General features: G+C 34.9%; 2 protein-coding genes across 3 annotated transcripts; both read right to left on the bottom strand.

Moving 5' to 3' along the window:
* Positions 1–725: 725 nt before the first annotated feature.
* LOC136811381 (DDB1- and CUL4-associated factor 6-like) lies at positions 726–9,651 on the bottom strand. Of its 2 annotated transcripts, XM_067067985.1 has the most exons (9): positions 9,212–9,651; positions 8,924–9,022; positions 8,545–8,658; positions 7,990–8,234; positions 6,435–7,776; positions 2,910–3,066; positions 2,419–2,504; positions 2,059–2,164; positions 726–1,366 (listed from the first exon to the last, which is right to left on the bottom strand). In XM_067067985.1, exons 1-9 carry the CDS (start codon positions 9,548–9,550, stop codon positions 1,314–1,316), a joined length of 2,541 nt encoding a protein of 846 aa, XP_066924086.1. In that variant the 5' UTR covers positions 9,551–9,651; the 3' UTR covers positions 726–1,313. The 2 variants fall into 2 exon arrangements, with proteins under 2 accessions (XP_066924086.1, XP_066924094.1); XM_067067993.1 differs by lacking the exon at positions 8,545–8,658 and having other exon boundaries at positions 1,238–1,366; positions 9,212–9,614.
* A 955-nt stretch (positions 9,652–10,606) lies between these two features.
* Positions 10,607–16,980, bottom strand: LOC136811357 (replication termination factor 2-like). The gene is made up of 3 exons (XM_067067970.1): positions 16,697–16,980; positions 12,624–12,808; positions 10,607–12,220 (listed from the first exon to the last, which is right to left on the bottom strand). Exons 1-3 carry the CDS (start codon positions 16,867–16,869, stop codon positions 11,667–11,669), a joined length of 912 nt encoding a protein of 303 aa, XP_066924071.1. The 5' UTR covers positions 16,870–16,980; the 3' UTR covers positions 10,607–11,666.
* Between the last annotated feature and the right edge of the window lie 193 nt (positions 16,981–17,173).

Raw genomic sequence — 17,173 nt, 5'->3', positions numbered from 1 at the left:
ATCTCCAAAAAACCTCATTTTTGGCAATTTTCTCCACTAAATTTCCATACGAAAACAGCTATAACTTGGGATGTAGCCAAATAGAAAGTTTTCCGAAAAAATCTGAATAAAGAAATTATTTTTCATTAACTTAAAAAAAGTTTGAAACAATAAAATGATTTCCCCAAGGAGATTAGGCTTTTTTTGTGAAAAGTATATGAATAGCGTCGTTATGACGTTTTATTAAGGTCCATGTCACACTTATTCCTTAATTACTCATGATGTAATTACTTAAATTCATTTTTTCAAAAGCAGTTTGTTCTTAAACATGTCAAAGAAGCGAAAACATAAGGTTTTATCTTCAATTCTGAAATTGATTTTTCACAAAAATTTGGTATATCCAGAGCCCTTAAAGCGTTTACGAGATGGAATTCGTACTGAAATCTTTTGTTCGATTTTTTGCGATCTTGAATAAGGCAGGGGTAACTCAAATTGGACCAAACAAAATCATAAAAAAGTTAAAAATGTAAAAACTTCAAATTGAAAGGTAAGAAGGTTCATCAAATTCAAATTTACGTTCGACAACCAATATAATTTCAGTCCAAAGATTTTTTCTCTCGTCCCAAATAGCAAAATTTCGAAATCGAAAAGTATTCGAGATTTGGCACTATTTATAGGACATCGTCACTGATGGTGAAAAGTCACTTTTATAAACAAATAGAAAAGTAACTTATCATTATTTTTCGAGTTTTAATAATTTGACTTTATTCCTTTAGCAAATTAAAGGGCTAATGATAATGTTTATTTACAAAAAAGAACATAACAATCAACATTATAATACAAATTCTTGCTTAAAAGTTAGCTGGTAGAAACTTATGCCGTTCTAAGAAAAAGCTACTAAATACCTTCTTATTTAAACAGACAAATTTCGAGGGCTATTTTGAGATATATAGATAAAATTTAGTAAATATCTTAAAATCTTATTTCTTAGTAGAACCTTCCTGAATTATTGAATCGATGATTGTTTTCTAATTAGAATAATAAAGGCTAAAAAATCTGTCAAACTACTATGATTTACACGTAACTTCATTCTCAATTTGTTCTTAGCAAAAACCACACAAGTATAGTGCATATTTCAATCTTTTGGTAAACACTTGGGTCCCAATTACGAGTGTTGTTGAAATCAATCTTAGTTTTCTCTCTTTTCATAGGTTAAGCGGTATGTTTTTCCACTCTTTCCACTTATTCAAACATTTTCATATTTTATTCTTTCATTTTTTTCACTCAAAACTATTCATTCATTCATTCGTTCATTCAATCGATCACTATTCCATTCAATCACTCGATTGGTCTTCTTCGTGGTCTTCCTCCGTCATACGCCTGCGATCTGAAGAAAGAAAAAAAATTACATATTTACACTTTCACAGTTTATTTCATTTCATCATCACAAGTGTAGAATTATTATTACCAGAATGTACGATGGGAAATAAGAAGGAACTTTGTCCCATCCCTTCCGTCATTAAAGCCTATCAAGGTCAAATAAAAAAGTCACAACAAAAATGAAAATATGAAAACATAATTGTAGAAAGCAGGTAGATGTAAGGTAGATGTGAGTCAGTTTGCAGAGTGTGGCACATTTGCTCGAGATCTCGATTGCACAACTCTGAAAAAGTCGAAGGTGGTAAAAGGTGCAAAATTTGAGGTTTTCAGGTGTAAGTTCGGACAGTTTTTTAACCTCAAGTGCAGAGTTCAGCTATTTTTTCCTCAAGTGCAGCTAATTTTAGCAATTTTTTGCCTTTCTGGGCGAATTTCAGAGGAATAGGTGCACCTTGTCCGGACCAAAATTTATCAGGTGCGTTCTTCCAGTGCGGAACTTGGTATTTCCGAATTTTTCCTCGAGTGCAGCATTGCCATACTCTGCAAACTGGATGTGCCATGTGAGGGGTGCAAATGTAAAACCGAAGTAAATTACATGTTCCACCAGGTTCCTTATTCACTTGAATTCACTTCATAACCGGGAAATTAATATTCTTTTTTGAAAGACGCATCTCAGTTAAAGAGGAAACGATATCGACTTACTTCTTCTAATACTGCCGAGTGAGGCGAACATTCTCAAAACGAAAGCAGCAGGGACAGTGATGGTATCTCTTGAATCCTCCAACATACGCTCGTTTCGTTTCATGATCTATAATACAGAGAGAGAGACTGTATAAGCTCGTGGGAAGGTATTTCAGGACAAAGATAACTTTAGGATTGTGCTTAATCCTCGAACGATAAATTTTTCTAGGAACGATTCAGGCTAAAAATAATTGGATAAAACATAGCTAACATTAGAGTATATAATTGGTTTATGAAAACCAAAGGAAACCTAAGTTTTCCTGATCTAATATCTGAGTCAATCAAGAATTATTGAAAGCCATCAAATGTAAAAGGACTCACATCTTCGGCATGATCCAGTGTGGCAGGTTTTTCCGCGAGAGGAGCCCAGATCTTGATATCGTGGTCTATGCCACTGGTAGCAAGAACTGAAATATAAAATTTTTTTTTTCTTGAAATAGCTGGGAGCTGGAACTTTCCAAACAAAAAAGGTATTATTCCATTTCATGGGGACTTATGGTCTAATATTAGACAATGCAAATACAAAAAATATTATAAAAACTTATATGAAACTTTCAGTATTGAATTGAACTTGTTTTCATCACTCAAATCATCTCTGTTGATTCGAAAAAGATATTTGGTAAAGCTTCCAGAATGTGGAAGTACTCAAAAAATTTAATGGGTTTAAAATATTAATAGGAAGTTTGCACACTGTAGCCGGTTGTTCTACCTTGATGCTACGATTGGCTTCAAAGTCTTAACTTAATTACTAGGGGAGCTAAAACCTTGAAATATTCCGCAACGTGGCAGCAAGTATAAATATGACAACATACCAGGATCAAAGGGGTGTGGCTGTACACAATTGACCACGTGCCGATCACCCTCTAATAGCATTACAAGTTCAGCTGTATGTCGGTCCCAAATAAACACGCGGCCGCAATCACTACCGCTAAGTACGAAATCATCACCCCAAAAGTTTGCCTCTTTGATCTGAAAATATCAAACAAGAAGAGAAATGTTTCAGTAAAAATCAATCGTAAAAGGGGTTACGCACGGAGAACGAGTCTCGTGTTCGCAAAGCGAAAGGGATTCTTTAGAGCCCACTAGTTATATAAGAATAGGTGGAGGCTATCAATCCGCTGCTCAAAAGAATATCGTACTTTTTTCCCGAAAATCCCAAATCACAAAGAAATTCCGAACGAAAATCTAAAATTCCATAAATCTAAAAATTACAACTTAAAACGGATCAAAACTCAAAATACTGCGAATCTTGTGACGATGACGTTATTTGCTTTGGCCCTAAAACTTTGAGTGCAATACGAGAAATATTTTACGAGTCGAGCCTTTTTATGAGGCCAATCAGTGTAACGTAAATCTACTTACAGAAAGTTAAATGGAAGCAAAAATTCCCGAGTTGAAAAAGGAAAAATAACTCGGATAGTTAAAGGAAGCACAATTTCCCGAGTTAAAAAATAAAAAATAGCTCGAAAGCTAAAGGAAGCAAAAATCCCGAGTTACAAAATGAAAAATAACTTGGAAAGTTAAAGGAAGCAAAATAAACCGAGTTATAAAATGTAAAATGACGTCACTTTATTCCAAAAATGACGTCATCGCTCGGGATAACTCAGTTTTTTCGTAACTCGGAAAAAAATAACTCGGGAATCCCGGGTCTCTATAATTTCGAATGTTTTTGTTCGAAAATCTTGTTAGATTCGAACAAAAAAATTCGACAAGTTCCCGCCGAAGATATAAACATCAAAGTAAAGAAAAATTTTTCGATCCCTAAGCTTCAAAATAAATGCAGCAGCTTTTTCAGAGATGTGAAAGGGTTATACATTACTATACACAGAAAAAGAAGATGTATTATATTTTTTCGATTGAGAAGAAATTCTTCATTATTGCGTTTCTCTATCAGATTGATAACACTTTTCGATGTTTCTGTTTCAATGCATAGATGAGAAAATGCATGCTGGTTTAAGCTATGAATGGTCTGAAACAACATTTTTACAACAAAAACTAATTGGGGCGAACTTTTAATTATCGTCAAGCTGTAAACGTGTCGAATTTTCGAAGTAAGAAATGTTGATTGTTGAAGAATTGATGGTAAAAAGTCAAAAGAAAGACACAGTTTTGTGGAAGATTGGGAGAGACACGAGAGATTTTTTACAAAAATCCCTCGTTACACCTGGTTTAATCAAAGACATTTCCCTGGTTTTGTTATGGAAAATATATTCTTGACAAGTATTAAAGAATTTCAAGTTTTTATGCATACATTGATGAAAAGAACTGTTTGGTTTTCCCGATAAAACGAACGAAAATGCCGAAAGCTGAATTTATTTGCTTTGGGTCGTGTCACGTGTGTGTCGAGTAGTTTTGTAATAATTTCTGTATATTTCATCAGTTTTAATTTCACTGACTTTTTGGAAAGAATGGAATAAGAGCTCATCAAAAAATAGTTTTTTTATGTTTTTCCATTATTTATTCCGAGAGTTCAGTTCTTTTCGGCTGCTTTGTTTTGATTTTCTCACGCTGCTTATCCAAATGTTAACCAATTTTTATTTAAAGTCGCCCTAAGGCCTCATAACACCCCTCTCTCGTTGCATTCTCGATAAATTTCCCGATCCAAAGAGGGTTTAGCCATTTCCAAACTCCTTTCCAATCTCGAGTTATCACATTTTTTGTTTTGATGACGTCATCAACTGAAAATGGCTAAAGATTTAGCCAAATTTGAAAATCGTAATCAAGCCTTATAAACCTTCCCATCTCATTCCCCATAAAATTCCCGATAGAATGAGGGGTCAACGACCTCCCAATTCCTTTCCAATCTCGAGTTATCGCATTTTTTTTGTTTTGATGACGTCATCAGCTGAAAATGGCTAAAAATTCAGCCAAATTTGAAAGTCCTACTCAAGCCTTATAAACCCTCCCATCTCATTCCCCATAAAATTCCCGATAAAATGAGGGGTCAACGACCTCTCCACTCTTCTTCAAACTGAAGATATCGCATTTTGAAGTTTTTCCCAAACCCGTGACGTCAGTGGGTCCCCTTTACCCCTAATGCTGTCAACGGTCAATTCGCGAATTTTGAAATTTTTGCGGTCAAGAGGTACCTTATGCCCCAAGGGTCCCAAAAAAACAAAAAACGTCAATTTTTTCCACGGGAAATTGGGTTTTTAAATTTCCGAAAGATTGACACTGCAACGACTTCTTCTTAAAAAACGCTAATTTTCACGAAATTTTCAAAGTTGAACCATCCAGAGGCTAAACACGGCGGAATAGCGGCTAGACGAAAAAAAAGGTGAATTTCCATTTTTAGGGCCCGCATATCATTGAAATTTTGTAAATTTTGCTTACGCGCATGCGTTTGCCAAAAGAGTCGCACTCCGCTCGCTAACGCTCGCTCCGTGCGTAATTATAAAAGTTTTAAAAATCTTTTAAAAATAAATTGAAGGCAAAGACCAAAATTTGAAACTACATTTCATAATTGCACGATCTAATTGTATAAATTACATTTTGAAAATGGGTTTGACTGTTTCCCCTCTCTTTCTTTTAAATTCCAAAGTTAATCAAAATGTACATCTAACAACGTAGCCCGTTAACTCTGCCATCACTTTTAACAACCATGAAAAAAGTGTCATCCGTTAACCAGAGTACTTGTGCAAAATTTAAGGGTCATAGGTTGTCCAGATCAGGTTTTATGACTTTATTGTGAAACTTGACATAAAACCCAGTTAAAATCGCTTAAAACTCAAAATTTTAAAGTGCTGATAACTTCTAAACTATTCATTAAATCATTTTCAAATTTTTACACGTGATAGGCATTGATAATATCAATTTAAAAAGTCAAAGGAATTTTTTTGAAAATGATCATCATTTATGACGTCATCAAATTTTGAAAATTTCACTCATCTTCAGCATAGATTTTAAGGAAAAATCTTGAAGCATAGATTTTAAGGAAAAATCTTAATGGAAATTGTAAAACCGGCAATTATGTTAAAGAACAGCCTTTTATCTTTCAGAATCTTCAAACAGAATTTAAATATCTTTATTGGTTCGACTGTAATAGACACATTTGTAAACCATATATTTGGGCTTTTTTCCGACAGGTGGAAATTTTGTGATGACGTCATCGGTTTTTGAATGACGTCATCAATTATTTTTTTCTTCCTGGAAAATTGTATCATGATGGAGAACATCTGTACCAAATTTTATGACCATAGCTCTTCTAGATCGAAAATAATCGAGGGTGGTAGATTCTACCCCCTGGGGATACGAAAGTCAAATAAGCTTGGGGCTAATAGGGTTAAAGCGTTTTGGAAATTGTCGAGAATATAGAGCACAATAAAACTAGCACTCACCATCGTTCTTGCATTGCGATGGCCTCTGTACATAATCTTTTCTTTAGGTGTGTACATATGATTCGGTTTTCTTGCATTCGCTCTCTCAATTTCTTTCTGTTTCTCTCTATGAATCCTTATAAAAGATTGGATCTTCGAGGCTGCGTGCTGACGTTCCATAGTGTATCTAGTACCCGATGCATATGCATCACGTAATCTCTCTCTAAAAGCTTCATCGAGTTCAAATTCGTCTTCGGATTCGTTGGTGGCCAAGGTGGTTGTGGTGTCTGTTGGTAATTCAGAATGGGATGAAGTTGCTGATGATGTTGATTCTGAAGTATCTGAGGCTGGTGTTGTTGGTGATTCTTCTTCGTCGTGGTCGGTTGAATCTGAACGACCAGCAACTGCAAGGAAACGATGACAAGGCTGTTGGTGATGTTCGCTTGAAGATGTTGATCTATCAAGAGTTGTACTATCAGGGTATAGTGGTGAGATACTTGAAGAACCTACAGCAATGGCAGAATCTAGAGGATTTGCAGCCGAGTCTGATATGTCAGATGATGTATTCGTGGTCTGATAAGAATGGTGAAGATAGTCTCTTGAAGATGATGGAAGGTCTAAGGGACGATTATTGTTTAGTAGAGGAGTGTGCTCATCTGGCCCTTCAGTATATTTATCCTGGGTGATACTGGTTTCAGTTGTAGTATTGGTCTTGGAACCATTAGTGGTGTCTGCAGAATTTGAGGGATTTTCCATTGATATTGGTTCCTCTGCAACTATTTCACCTAAGTGAGTATTTGGATTTGCTTCTTCAGGAAAAGATGGAAGGGTTCGGCTGATGATATCTCCATCTTCAGTGGGTAGTGCCCCGCTAAAAGGTTCATCTCGTTGATTCGAAATCGCTGATTCTTCTTCCTGGTGTGATTGCGAGTGGCTTCCAACAGGTGTGGACATGCTACTTCCAGGTGTGGGCATACTAGCTCCAGGTATGGGCATGCTACTTCCAGGCGTGGGCTGGGCTACATCACTATCTTCACTTGAAGTCGATGCATGCCTCACGGTTGAGGACATTGCACCTTCGATCCATCTGGAGAAGAATTCTGACATTCTCTGCATAATGTTTTGTTCTGGTGAATCCTCCTCATCTGTATCTGGTCTGGCATTGGGTCCTGTATCTGACCAATCACCGCGTAGTCTAAGTCGTTTAGCAGGTGGTAGTTTATCAGTAAGTGATTCACTGGGATCTGTTAGTTCTTCTTGGTGATTTGTGGAGACTTGATCCACTTTTGAAGATTCTTCACGGACAGTGAAGAGGTAGATATAATCACTGCAATAGCTGACCAATAAGTCGTTACCATCATTACTGTAATTAAAGAAATGCAGAAAAAATGCTTAAAATTCCAATTTCAACTTGATGATAATTCTCAAGAAGGTAGAAGAATTTTAGTTTTTTGTGCTGTCAAACTGAAGACAAAGAAAGATGACATTATTCCAAGGCACTACCTCGGAAGCCCACAAAAAGGTTTTAAGAAAGAAAATTTTAAAGTTCTGATTAAAATAAATATCAACGACTTACCTGTATTGCAATGACGTGACTCTACAATTCGAATCTTGTTTGAAAGTCGACGGTTTGAATTTGCAAAACAATCCAGGCATCCAGCCTCTATTCCTGTTCACACTTCTTGTATCCAGGCTAGTGCCTAACGTTCTCCTGTCAAAGACACGTACAAAGCTATCTTTGCATCCAATAGCTAAATGATATGGTAGCATCGGGTTGATGCTGACTGAAGTCACTGCATGCTTTGCATCAATCAAAATATCCTGGTATAAAAAGAGAGTTGATTGTTAAAGCTATTAACTATATTAGCTATAGTTTCTCATTTTATGTCTAAGAATAAAATGTTTTAACTCTTGTTTTTTTGGAGGGACATTATGTCCCTAGGCTGACATCACCAGTAAAAGTGTCTTCACAGCCATAACCGCAAGTTATAATTCTCATTTCCTTCGTGTTTAAGTAAATTTGGTCATACTATTTTTAAGCGTCTAGGAAACTAGGAAAATGTTGACCAAGCGAATTATCTGACCCCTTTTCCATATTTTTTTTGAGTCAAACAGAGTCAAAAATACTCACCTCTGCGCATTCTTGGCAGTTACATTTAGTTTTAGTCCTGAGATCAAATAAACGTACTGTACCATCTTCACCACAAGAGAGAAACGAGTTTGGATCACCTGGTGTAACTAGTACCTTATAATAAAATATAAATAGAGGTTCCTGACTGAAATTAGTAAAAATTCAAATTCCCAGCGATTCACATTAATTTAGGCAATGACCCGGATGCTATTCTAAATCTACTTCTTTGGGCCAAACTGGTTTAAATATGAAATCAAAAAGCATTCTTTTTCCTAAATGAAAAAAGAGCAAATAAACACTTCATAGGTTGGGTCTTGAACTCTTGCTTTCTCTTTGATTTAATAACATGAAATGAGTTTGTATCCAAAAAATCAGATACCTCATAAGTCGTTCCTGAGTGACAGTTGAAAGGATTCTGACCATACTCGGTACCAATGATGTTATATTGAAGCATACCATCTCCAGCACATGAAACTATCTGAATAAGAAAATAAAATGAAAGGAGCTTAATAAATTTGAAGGTAAAATTTTCAGTTTTCAGTGAGAAAGAAGCTGAAAGAAGAACGAAGAAGATGTTTCTGCATTTGAATAAGTGCTTATCAAAAATGTTTGACAAATCAATGTTGTTGTCTATCTCAATTATTCAAGTAGAAAGATATAAAGTAACCTTTGTGTCTGAAGTACATGGTAGAAATTTTGCACTAAAGATATTAGCTGTATGTCCAGACTTGATGGAATGTACCAATTGTGTACTGTAGCTATCGTAGATGTTGAGAGAGTAATCGTCAGAACCACTAAGAAGCAAAGATCCAGAATCACTCCAAGAAACTGTGTTGACACAACCAGTGTGGTCATCTAATACTTTGTGCCGTTTTAACCGTTGTATTAAGTTCTTACTAGCCTTGGAGACTGAATAACAGTCCCAAGTGTTGATGATACCCCATTGCTTGTAGAGTGTATTTTTGAAGACACTTCCATTGGTCTTTCTCTTCCATGACTCAGCCATCAGGGGGTTTTATACACCCTTCAATCATATCATTAAGGGTTTTCACATTTTTTGTTACAATTAATCATTTATCATTTTTATATGTTTTTCATTTTTCAACTAAGAGTGAAAAAATAAACATATTTGAAGAGATTACAGTTAAAGTTAATTAGCGGATAAGATAAAACATTTTGATACAAGGATTTCTAAAATGAGTGGAGCAGAATTTATACCGGGTGTCCCAGAAAAAGTTCCGCTCTTTGAAGTGAACTTTCTCGAGTTCTGTGAACTTTTAAATAAAGAGTCTTTTTGCATTGGAAAGAGGAAGGATAAACTTAAATTTTGAGGGGTCATTTATTAAATTAAGTCAACTTGATCAAAAGTTATAGTCTAAATGCTAAAACATCACTTTTCAAAAAAGTCAAAAAAAGACGAAAAAAGAGGGGATTAAATTCATTGTAAGACAAAGACACAAAAAGCTTTGGAAACTCTTGGTAAGATTTTGATGAATGTTTGGAGCTCGAAAAAGCATCGTGCCCCTTGATTATGCCCATGGGAGCTCGTTAAATTAGACAAAGAAAAGAAAAGGAACTAACAATAAAACAAAGACACCTTAAAGAACTGCATGGAAAAAACTTTGAGCGTAAATAAATTGGCAAAAGAAGTACTTTCTTTATGATGATTTGATCTCCTCTTTTTTTATCTTTTTTGACTTTTTTGAAAAGTGATGTTTTAGCATTTAGGCTATAACTTTTGATCAAGTTGACTTAATTTAATAAATGACCCCTCAAAATTTAAGTTTATCCTTCCTCTTTCCAATGCAAAAAGATTCATTATTTAAAAGTTAATAGAACTCGAGAAAATTCACTTCAAAGAGCGGAACTTTTTTCTGGGACACCCGGTATTAATACCCGTGACTTATACGAATTTGCATCACATCATTACTTGACTTCTTAAAACACATGGTGTTAAAAAGATTTCATCATATTTAATCTTTTTTCTAAGACCACCGAGATAATGAGTTTCAAGGATTTTACATAATTTTCAGCTACCTTTTTAGACACTACATTGGTTACCTTTCTCTTATTCATCTTTGTCTACTACACCAGACTACACTGGCTTTGTTAACGAATTTTTATATTTTTTGACAAATACAAGATTATGTACAATGGAGATATTATTACAGTTATGAACCGTATAAATCAAAAGTAAATTAATCAAAAAAAACATTAAGAAGCCTAAAAAACCCAGCCTTAAGCCAAAAAAAACTCTTTGATCAAATTTACCAGTGAAAATTTAATTTGCAATGAATCAAATAAAACAAATAATCAAGATATCAGTGATAATTGTAAAATTTGTAGTAGCTCCTTAACCCTATTCGGACTAGGGGGGGGCTCTTTCTGTTCGGAGGTCAAACTATTGCTAATAGCTCCTGAAATAATAGAGCTTTTGCCGTGAAATTTTCTGTAAATTCCTAACTTTTATTAAGCTTCAAAATAAAAAAAAAATTGACACCTAAATATTTTCACACCTTGAGCATGATGACATTTCTGACAGTAAGGTGTCACAAAAATTGACACTTTTCCAATACAAAGTTATTTTCATTGTCAAATATATCGTTTAAACCGTAATTTATTGAATATTTAGGATAAAATAAGTATTTTAAACTCAGGCAACTTTTTTCTAAAGCCTTTGTTAGAATACAATAGCTATTTATAAGAACAAAGGAAATTTTCGGTTTTTGCTCACTTTGGGCATGATGAGTGACGTCATCAAAAAGTTTTTTTGCCAAAAGTTACCTTACGTCACAAGGATCTTTTGTGCCAAATTTCATCCAAAAAGACCCACTAGATCAAAAGTTAAGGGGTGGTACAGGAAAAGCCCCCCCCTAGTTCTGAACCGCCCCTAAAAGCCTAGTATGAATAGGGTTAAGTTAAATACTATTAAAATAAAAATCACCACTTTAAAGGAAAAAAATATTCTCTTTGTGAGATCATGGCAGATGAGACATTAGCTTTGGAGAACTCCATCTTTTAAAAGTTCGTATTAATCAATCGAATAAACTTTAAAACTTCAAAGCAATAAAAAATAGTCAATGTGTAAAGCTGTATACACATCATGTACATTAAATGAATATTTACAAATGATAGGGATTGTATGTAACCCAATGGGCCTGATTATCTTTACCATTCTTCTTTTCACTAGAGGTGAATAAGTTCTTGTAAACTTTCGATTGCTTGATATCAACTTTATCTTCCTTGGATTTGGAACTTTTAGCCTTTTTGGCTGGAACATCTTTGCCGCTACCATTGATTTTAGATTTTGTATCAGTAACTTCAGATGATAATTTAGGCTTTTTGGCAGGACGTTGTTTATCATCAGTTTTAGCATTACTCAGCTTCTGTGGGACAGCAAACTCATGTACACCATTTTCTGCTTTCCTTTTCTCATTACTCTTTTCTTTCTTTAGCTTTTTTGCCTTTTTCATTTTCTCTCGTCTCTCCTTCATATTTGTTTCCATTTTTTCCAAATCTTCACCCTCTGCATTCAAAACAATGACATCATCTTTATCAAATTTTTCTCCGCAGTTATGGCAAGTTTCAGATTCTACCTCCTTGAATGCTCTTTCAGAAAGAACACAGCCACAGCTCCACAATGTGTAAAACTTGTACTTTCCATTCATTTCAATGCCTGTAATGAAAAGAATAGCTGGCTATTGTTATTAATCAGTATAGCTACATTGTAATAACTGTGCTTGTTCTTTGAAAACTACTAGACTAGATCTTCCAATGAGTGCTACTATTACGTATTAGTAAGGAAATTTTACAGAAACATTTTTGTGTCAGAATATCAAAAAAAACAAATCTGACTTGATGGAATAAAAATCTGATCCATTCTCATCTTTAAAGATGAATTAAATTAACCTATTGTTGCTCTTTCAGCCTTTCAGAAATTTGCTATTTGAAAAAAAAGCCAGCTAATTTTTTAGCAGTGGATTTTTTATTTCCTAAAACAACGCAAAAAAAGCTTTTGTCTGAAAATTCATCTTATAAATAGAAACTTCGTAAAGATTTAACAGAATTAAAGTTCTAACCTACAACCGGGCAAACAAAGCGTGCACTTTGTGTATCATAATATTCATTTGCTGTTCCGGATGCTTTTGAATCAAAACCAGCGTTTGGAGTAAGTTTGAGTGTTTTGACATCTTTCAAATTCCTGATGTGGTTTGCTGTTTCACATATTGATCGATCCAAAAGAAATTCTATAATGGATTCTTTGCTGTAAAGTATTAAATAAGCTTTCAAATTTTCATGATACATAAATTTTTCATTATAACTACAATGGCAAAAGAAATACAGGACCTTTTTCACTGATATTGAAAACTAGATTTGTATTTCCACAAAATGCTACAGACTCTATACACGTGTGTAACTATTGACATTCTCACCAAGATTAATTTAGAGTAGAGATAAAAAATAGCTTTTCCACCATTCAATTTTCTTTTTTAATGTCCTTTTAATCCTATTAACCCCAAGCTTTTTAGATTATTGTATCCCCAGGGGGGTAGAATCTACCAGTACCATCCTCAATTATTTTTGATCTGGGAGAGCTGCTATGGCCATGAAATTTGGTACAGATGTTCTCCATCATGACACAAAATTCCAGAAAGAAAAAAAATTGATGACGTCATTCAAAAACCAATGACGTCATTCCAAAATTTCCACCTGTCGGAAACAAGCCCAAATATATGGTTTACAAAAATGTCTATTACAGTTGAACCAATAAAGATATTTAAATTCTGTTTAGAGATTCTGAAAGATAATTCAATATAATTGTCGGTTTTGCATTTTCAATGAAGATTTTTTCTTAAAATTTATGCTGAAGATGAGTAAAATTTTTAAAAATTGATGACGTCATAAAATGATGATGTCATAATTTTTAATTTTTTTTTTATTTTTCAAATTTATATTGTCAATGCCTATCACGTGTCAAAATTTGAAAATGATTGAATATAGTTCAGAAGTTATCAGCACTTTAAAATTTTGAGTTTTCAGCGATTTTAGTTGGGTTTTATGTCATGTTTCACAATAAAGTCATAAAACCTGATCTGGAGGACCTATATGACCCTAAAGATTTGTACAAGTACTCTTAGTAAAATTTTGTAAAGAGTCAGAAAGTTTCAAGTCGTTTAAAATTTTTTTTTCGAGATATACACAAAAGAACTCCAGCGTGCTAGATTCTACCCACCCCTGGGGCTAATAGGGTTAAAGCTTACAACCCTGTCTCTTTTGGAGTTTTATCAGAGTGTCTCTTATTGGGCTCTTATTTTGCTAGGAACTTGCGAATTGAGGTGGAGTCTGGATCTTTATACAATTAATACGGCTGGTTTACTTTAAAAATAATCTGTGTTGCTTAGACACTTGTCCCTGTGTTGTTTTAGTAACCACTTCAGTCACTTGACTAGTCACACGTGTATATATGTTGAACCCGACTGACCGCAAGAGTAATCACATTGTAAAACGAAATGTTTGGGAAATAAAAAAGACAACTTTTGTATAGGGATACTAAGTTTTTTTAATATGAAACCTTTTTGCGACAGACTGATTATTATTTATCATTATTGCACCTCTCCATTATTGGTTACTTCAATCACTATCAAACGTTTGATTAGTACCGTCTGGTTTAGAGCAGTTAAAAAAATTGTTTAAAAACCCTCCCTGCCAGTAGAGGATTATACCCTAAATAAGAGATATACTCTATTTAAGAGAAGGTCTCTTAAGTAGGAGATTTCTTTCTCTTAACTAGGAGACTTTTCTTTCTTTGTTTGTTAATCTTTGGCCTTCCCATCATTTTGTGCAAGTTTTGAACTTTCTCCCTTCTAGCAAAATTAGGTTGAGTTCTGCTTATGTTTGGTGGACCTAGGATGGTTAGGGTCTATCAGTCTAAAGGCCTATCTACATCATGAGAATTTCGTGAAAAGTAATAATATAGATCGGGCCATATTTAAGAAACGCGTTTAAGCGCGGTCAAAACGCGGGTCTAACAGAAAGTGAGTCGCTCTTGTCTCTCCTAAATAAGGGGGTTGAGAAAAAAACAATTTTTGGGAGGTAAACAAAGCGCGATATTGCAGTTTTCAGGCAAAAAGCCTTAAAAAACACCCAAAATATTGATGCCAAAAGAGCCTCCAAATCAACTGAAGAACCACCGAAGTTGTTGTTTTTCTCTTTTTTAAGCTTCTGCTAGCATCTTGAAAGCTTTGTTTTGTTCGTTTTTTTCAAATTCAGTGTATTTTTAGGAACATACCGTGAGATTGGGTAACTTGCATCAGTGGAGGCTAACATGCATAGCCCTCAAATGAATAACCTGGCTGGTCATTAAAATACAATTACACAGCTCCGCTCGCAGCTCTACTCTACCATTTTTGTTTTGTTTTAAATTTGTATTTTAATGACCAGCCAGGTCTTTCATTTGAGGGATATGCATGTTAGCCTCCACTGATGCAAGTTACCCAATCTCACGGTATACTGTGAGTGGTCCTAAATCCGACAGCCCTGCCTAAATCCGATGGGGTCTTTCAAAGATACAAACTAAAATAAAAACAAACCTTTCACTGTGATGCGATGAAGATACCAAAGTGTCAACTAAACTGAGAGATTTGAATTTACACTGAACCAATTGAACCAAAACATTAACTGCTTTTTATACAAAAACATAATTTCTAATTACAAAATTGTTAACGTTTTAAACACGAGCACAGATTCAGAATTATAGAGGTAATTATTATTACAACTAACACTTTTCTTATCACATTAATTGACATCTTGAAATTTTAGTCGTCTTGTTAGATGTTTTGTTTCGAGATTTCTTGCAATATAGTTTTTTGTTCAACTTGGAGAGGGAATCTTTGTAAACATAGAATTTTTTTCATAGCGGTTATTTGGGAGGTTGGATTTAGGCAGGGCTGTGGGATTTAGGACCACTCACTGTAAACAAGCCAGATATAAGCAAATGAATTATCTTGTTTTACGCAGGAACTTTTAGCGCTACTCGCGCTACCATTTATGTTTACCTCCCCAGCCCTGTGAATTCAGACAAAATCATATCGGCACTCAAGTGCCGACCAAAACCGGCCGTAGGTCGGCAAAGTCATTTTAGGTCGGCAAAGCCGTCCTAAGAAGCTTGTTTAGGTCGTCAAAGACAAAATAGGAAGAAAATTAACGAACTAACAAATTCAGCTGCTCTATAATTGTGTTATTAAGTTTTATGTTTTATAAAGAGAATGGAATGAGGCTCGATTATCATGTGTTATCAAATGATAACACAATTAGATTAACCTAACAAATAATATTTTTCCTCTTTATGTCGGCTTTGCCAACCCAAAACATTTCTTTTGTCGGCACGCCGACTTAGAGTGTAAATTACGTCTGCAAATAAAAGCTGACTTCAGCTCAAGTTACGTCGGCTTTCAGGTCGGCATTGCGGAATGCCGACCTGGATTCACAGGGCTGCCTCCCAATTTCAACAGATCCATTTTAGCGTGATTGGGCTGTTCGTAAAAAATCCCTTGGTTCCCGTCATCCCAACCATAAAAAAGTAGGTCGGTCGGTCGGTCGGTAGAAAAATATTTTCTGTTTGAACGAAACAGTCCGAGAGGAGGAAATTTTCCTTAGAAAAGGGCGGTAAACGGACGTTCGATCGCCCTAAGCCTCTTTTTCACTTCACAAAAGCTCCGCTGGTTTGTTTTGATGCTTATATGGTCCGCAATGAAAAATTGAACATGAAAATCGGGATGAAAACGGAATTAACGGGTTTCGAATTGTTTTTTTGGCTGAGATTAGCGTCTCATAACCGATCATCATTGCTAAGGCATATAATCCTGCGGTTCCATCCCTTTTATTAGAGCGCATGCGTGGGATGAGATTCCGCATTCAAGACCTGCTTGGAGGTTAGATTAGCGTTTGCTCTAGCTCTTTCTCTCAGAAAAGAAAACATGGAGGGTGATGGTGGAGTTTCAGCTGTCAGGAAAAATTGTTTCTGACTCTCCGACTCTAATTTTTCAGTAGAAATCACGGTTGGTCGGGTGACGGGAACCGAACAATTTTTTACAAACGGCCTTGTTTTTGTGGAATTTCCGATGAGGTGTACCAACACATTTACAAAATATACCTGTAAAGCTTCCCTAGTTCGCAAGCAACAACAGGACTTGATAATGGTTGTTGGCTGATTGTACAAGTAGACCATTTTGCTTTTCTATCCATGTCTTTATCCTTCTGTTCAGGTCGCTTTGCCGTTTTGACGAGTTCATGTCTTTTTGGGATTGTTCCTCCATCACAACCCATAATTATTTGAAAACTTGAACAATGTCAAAAAAAAATGTTAGCATAGAACACCACAGAAAGGTAAAATTGAAACACAATCTATAAAATAGAAATAAAAAATTCAATTAAAAAGAATAAGAATTTCACCACGAATGAAGAAAGACTGTGTGTGTGTGGATAAGAATCGCTAAATTTTAACCATAGCAAGCTCTACCATTTTGGGAAAAAAAATTCGATTTAAAAACAAATTTCATTCGCTTTGGAAGGTCAATACTAGGGAGGTAAATTACTGAAATAAAAAAATAAAAGACACAAGTTTGTTATC

Source organism: Clytia hemisphaerica, unplaced genomic scaffold (assembly GCF_902728285.1).
Source record: "Clytia hemisphaerica strain Z4C2 unplaced genomic scaffold, Clytia hemisphaerica genome assembly, whole genome shotgun sequence".
NCBI classification, from domain to species: Eukaryota; Metazoa; Cnidaria; class Hydrozoa; order Leptothecata; family Clytiidae; genus Clytia; species Clytia hemisphaerica.
This window is presented reverse-complemented; position numbering and strand designations above follow the sequence as displayed.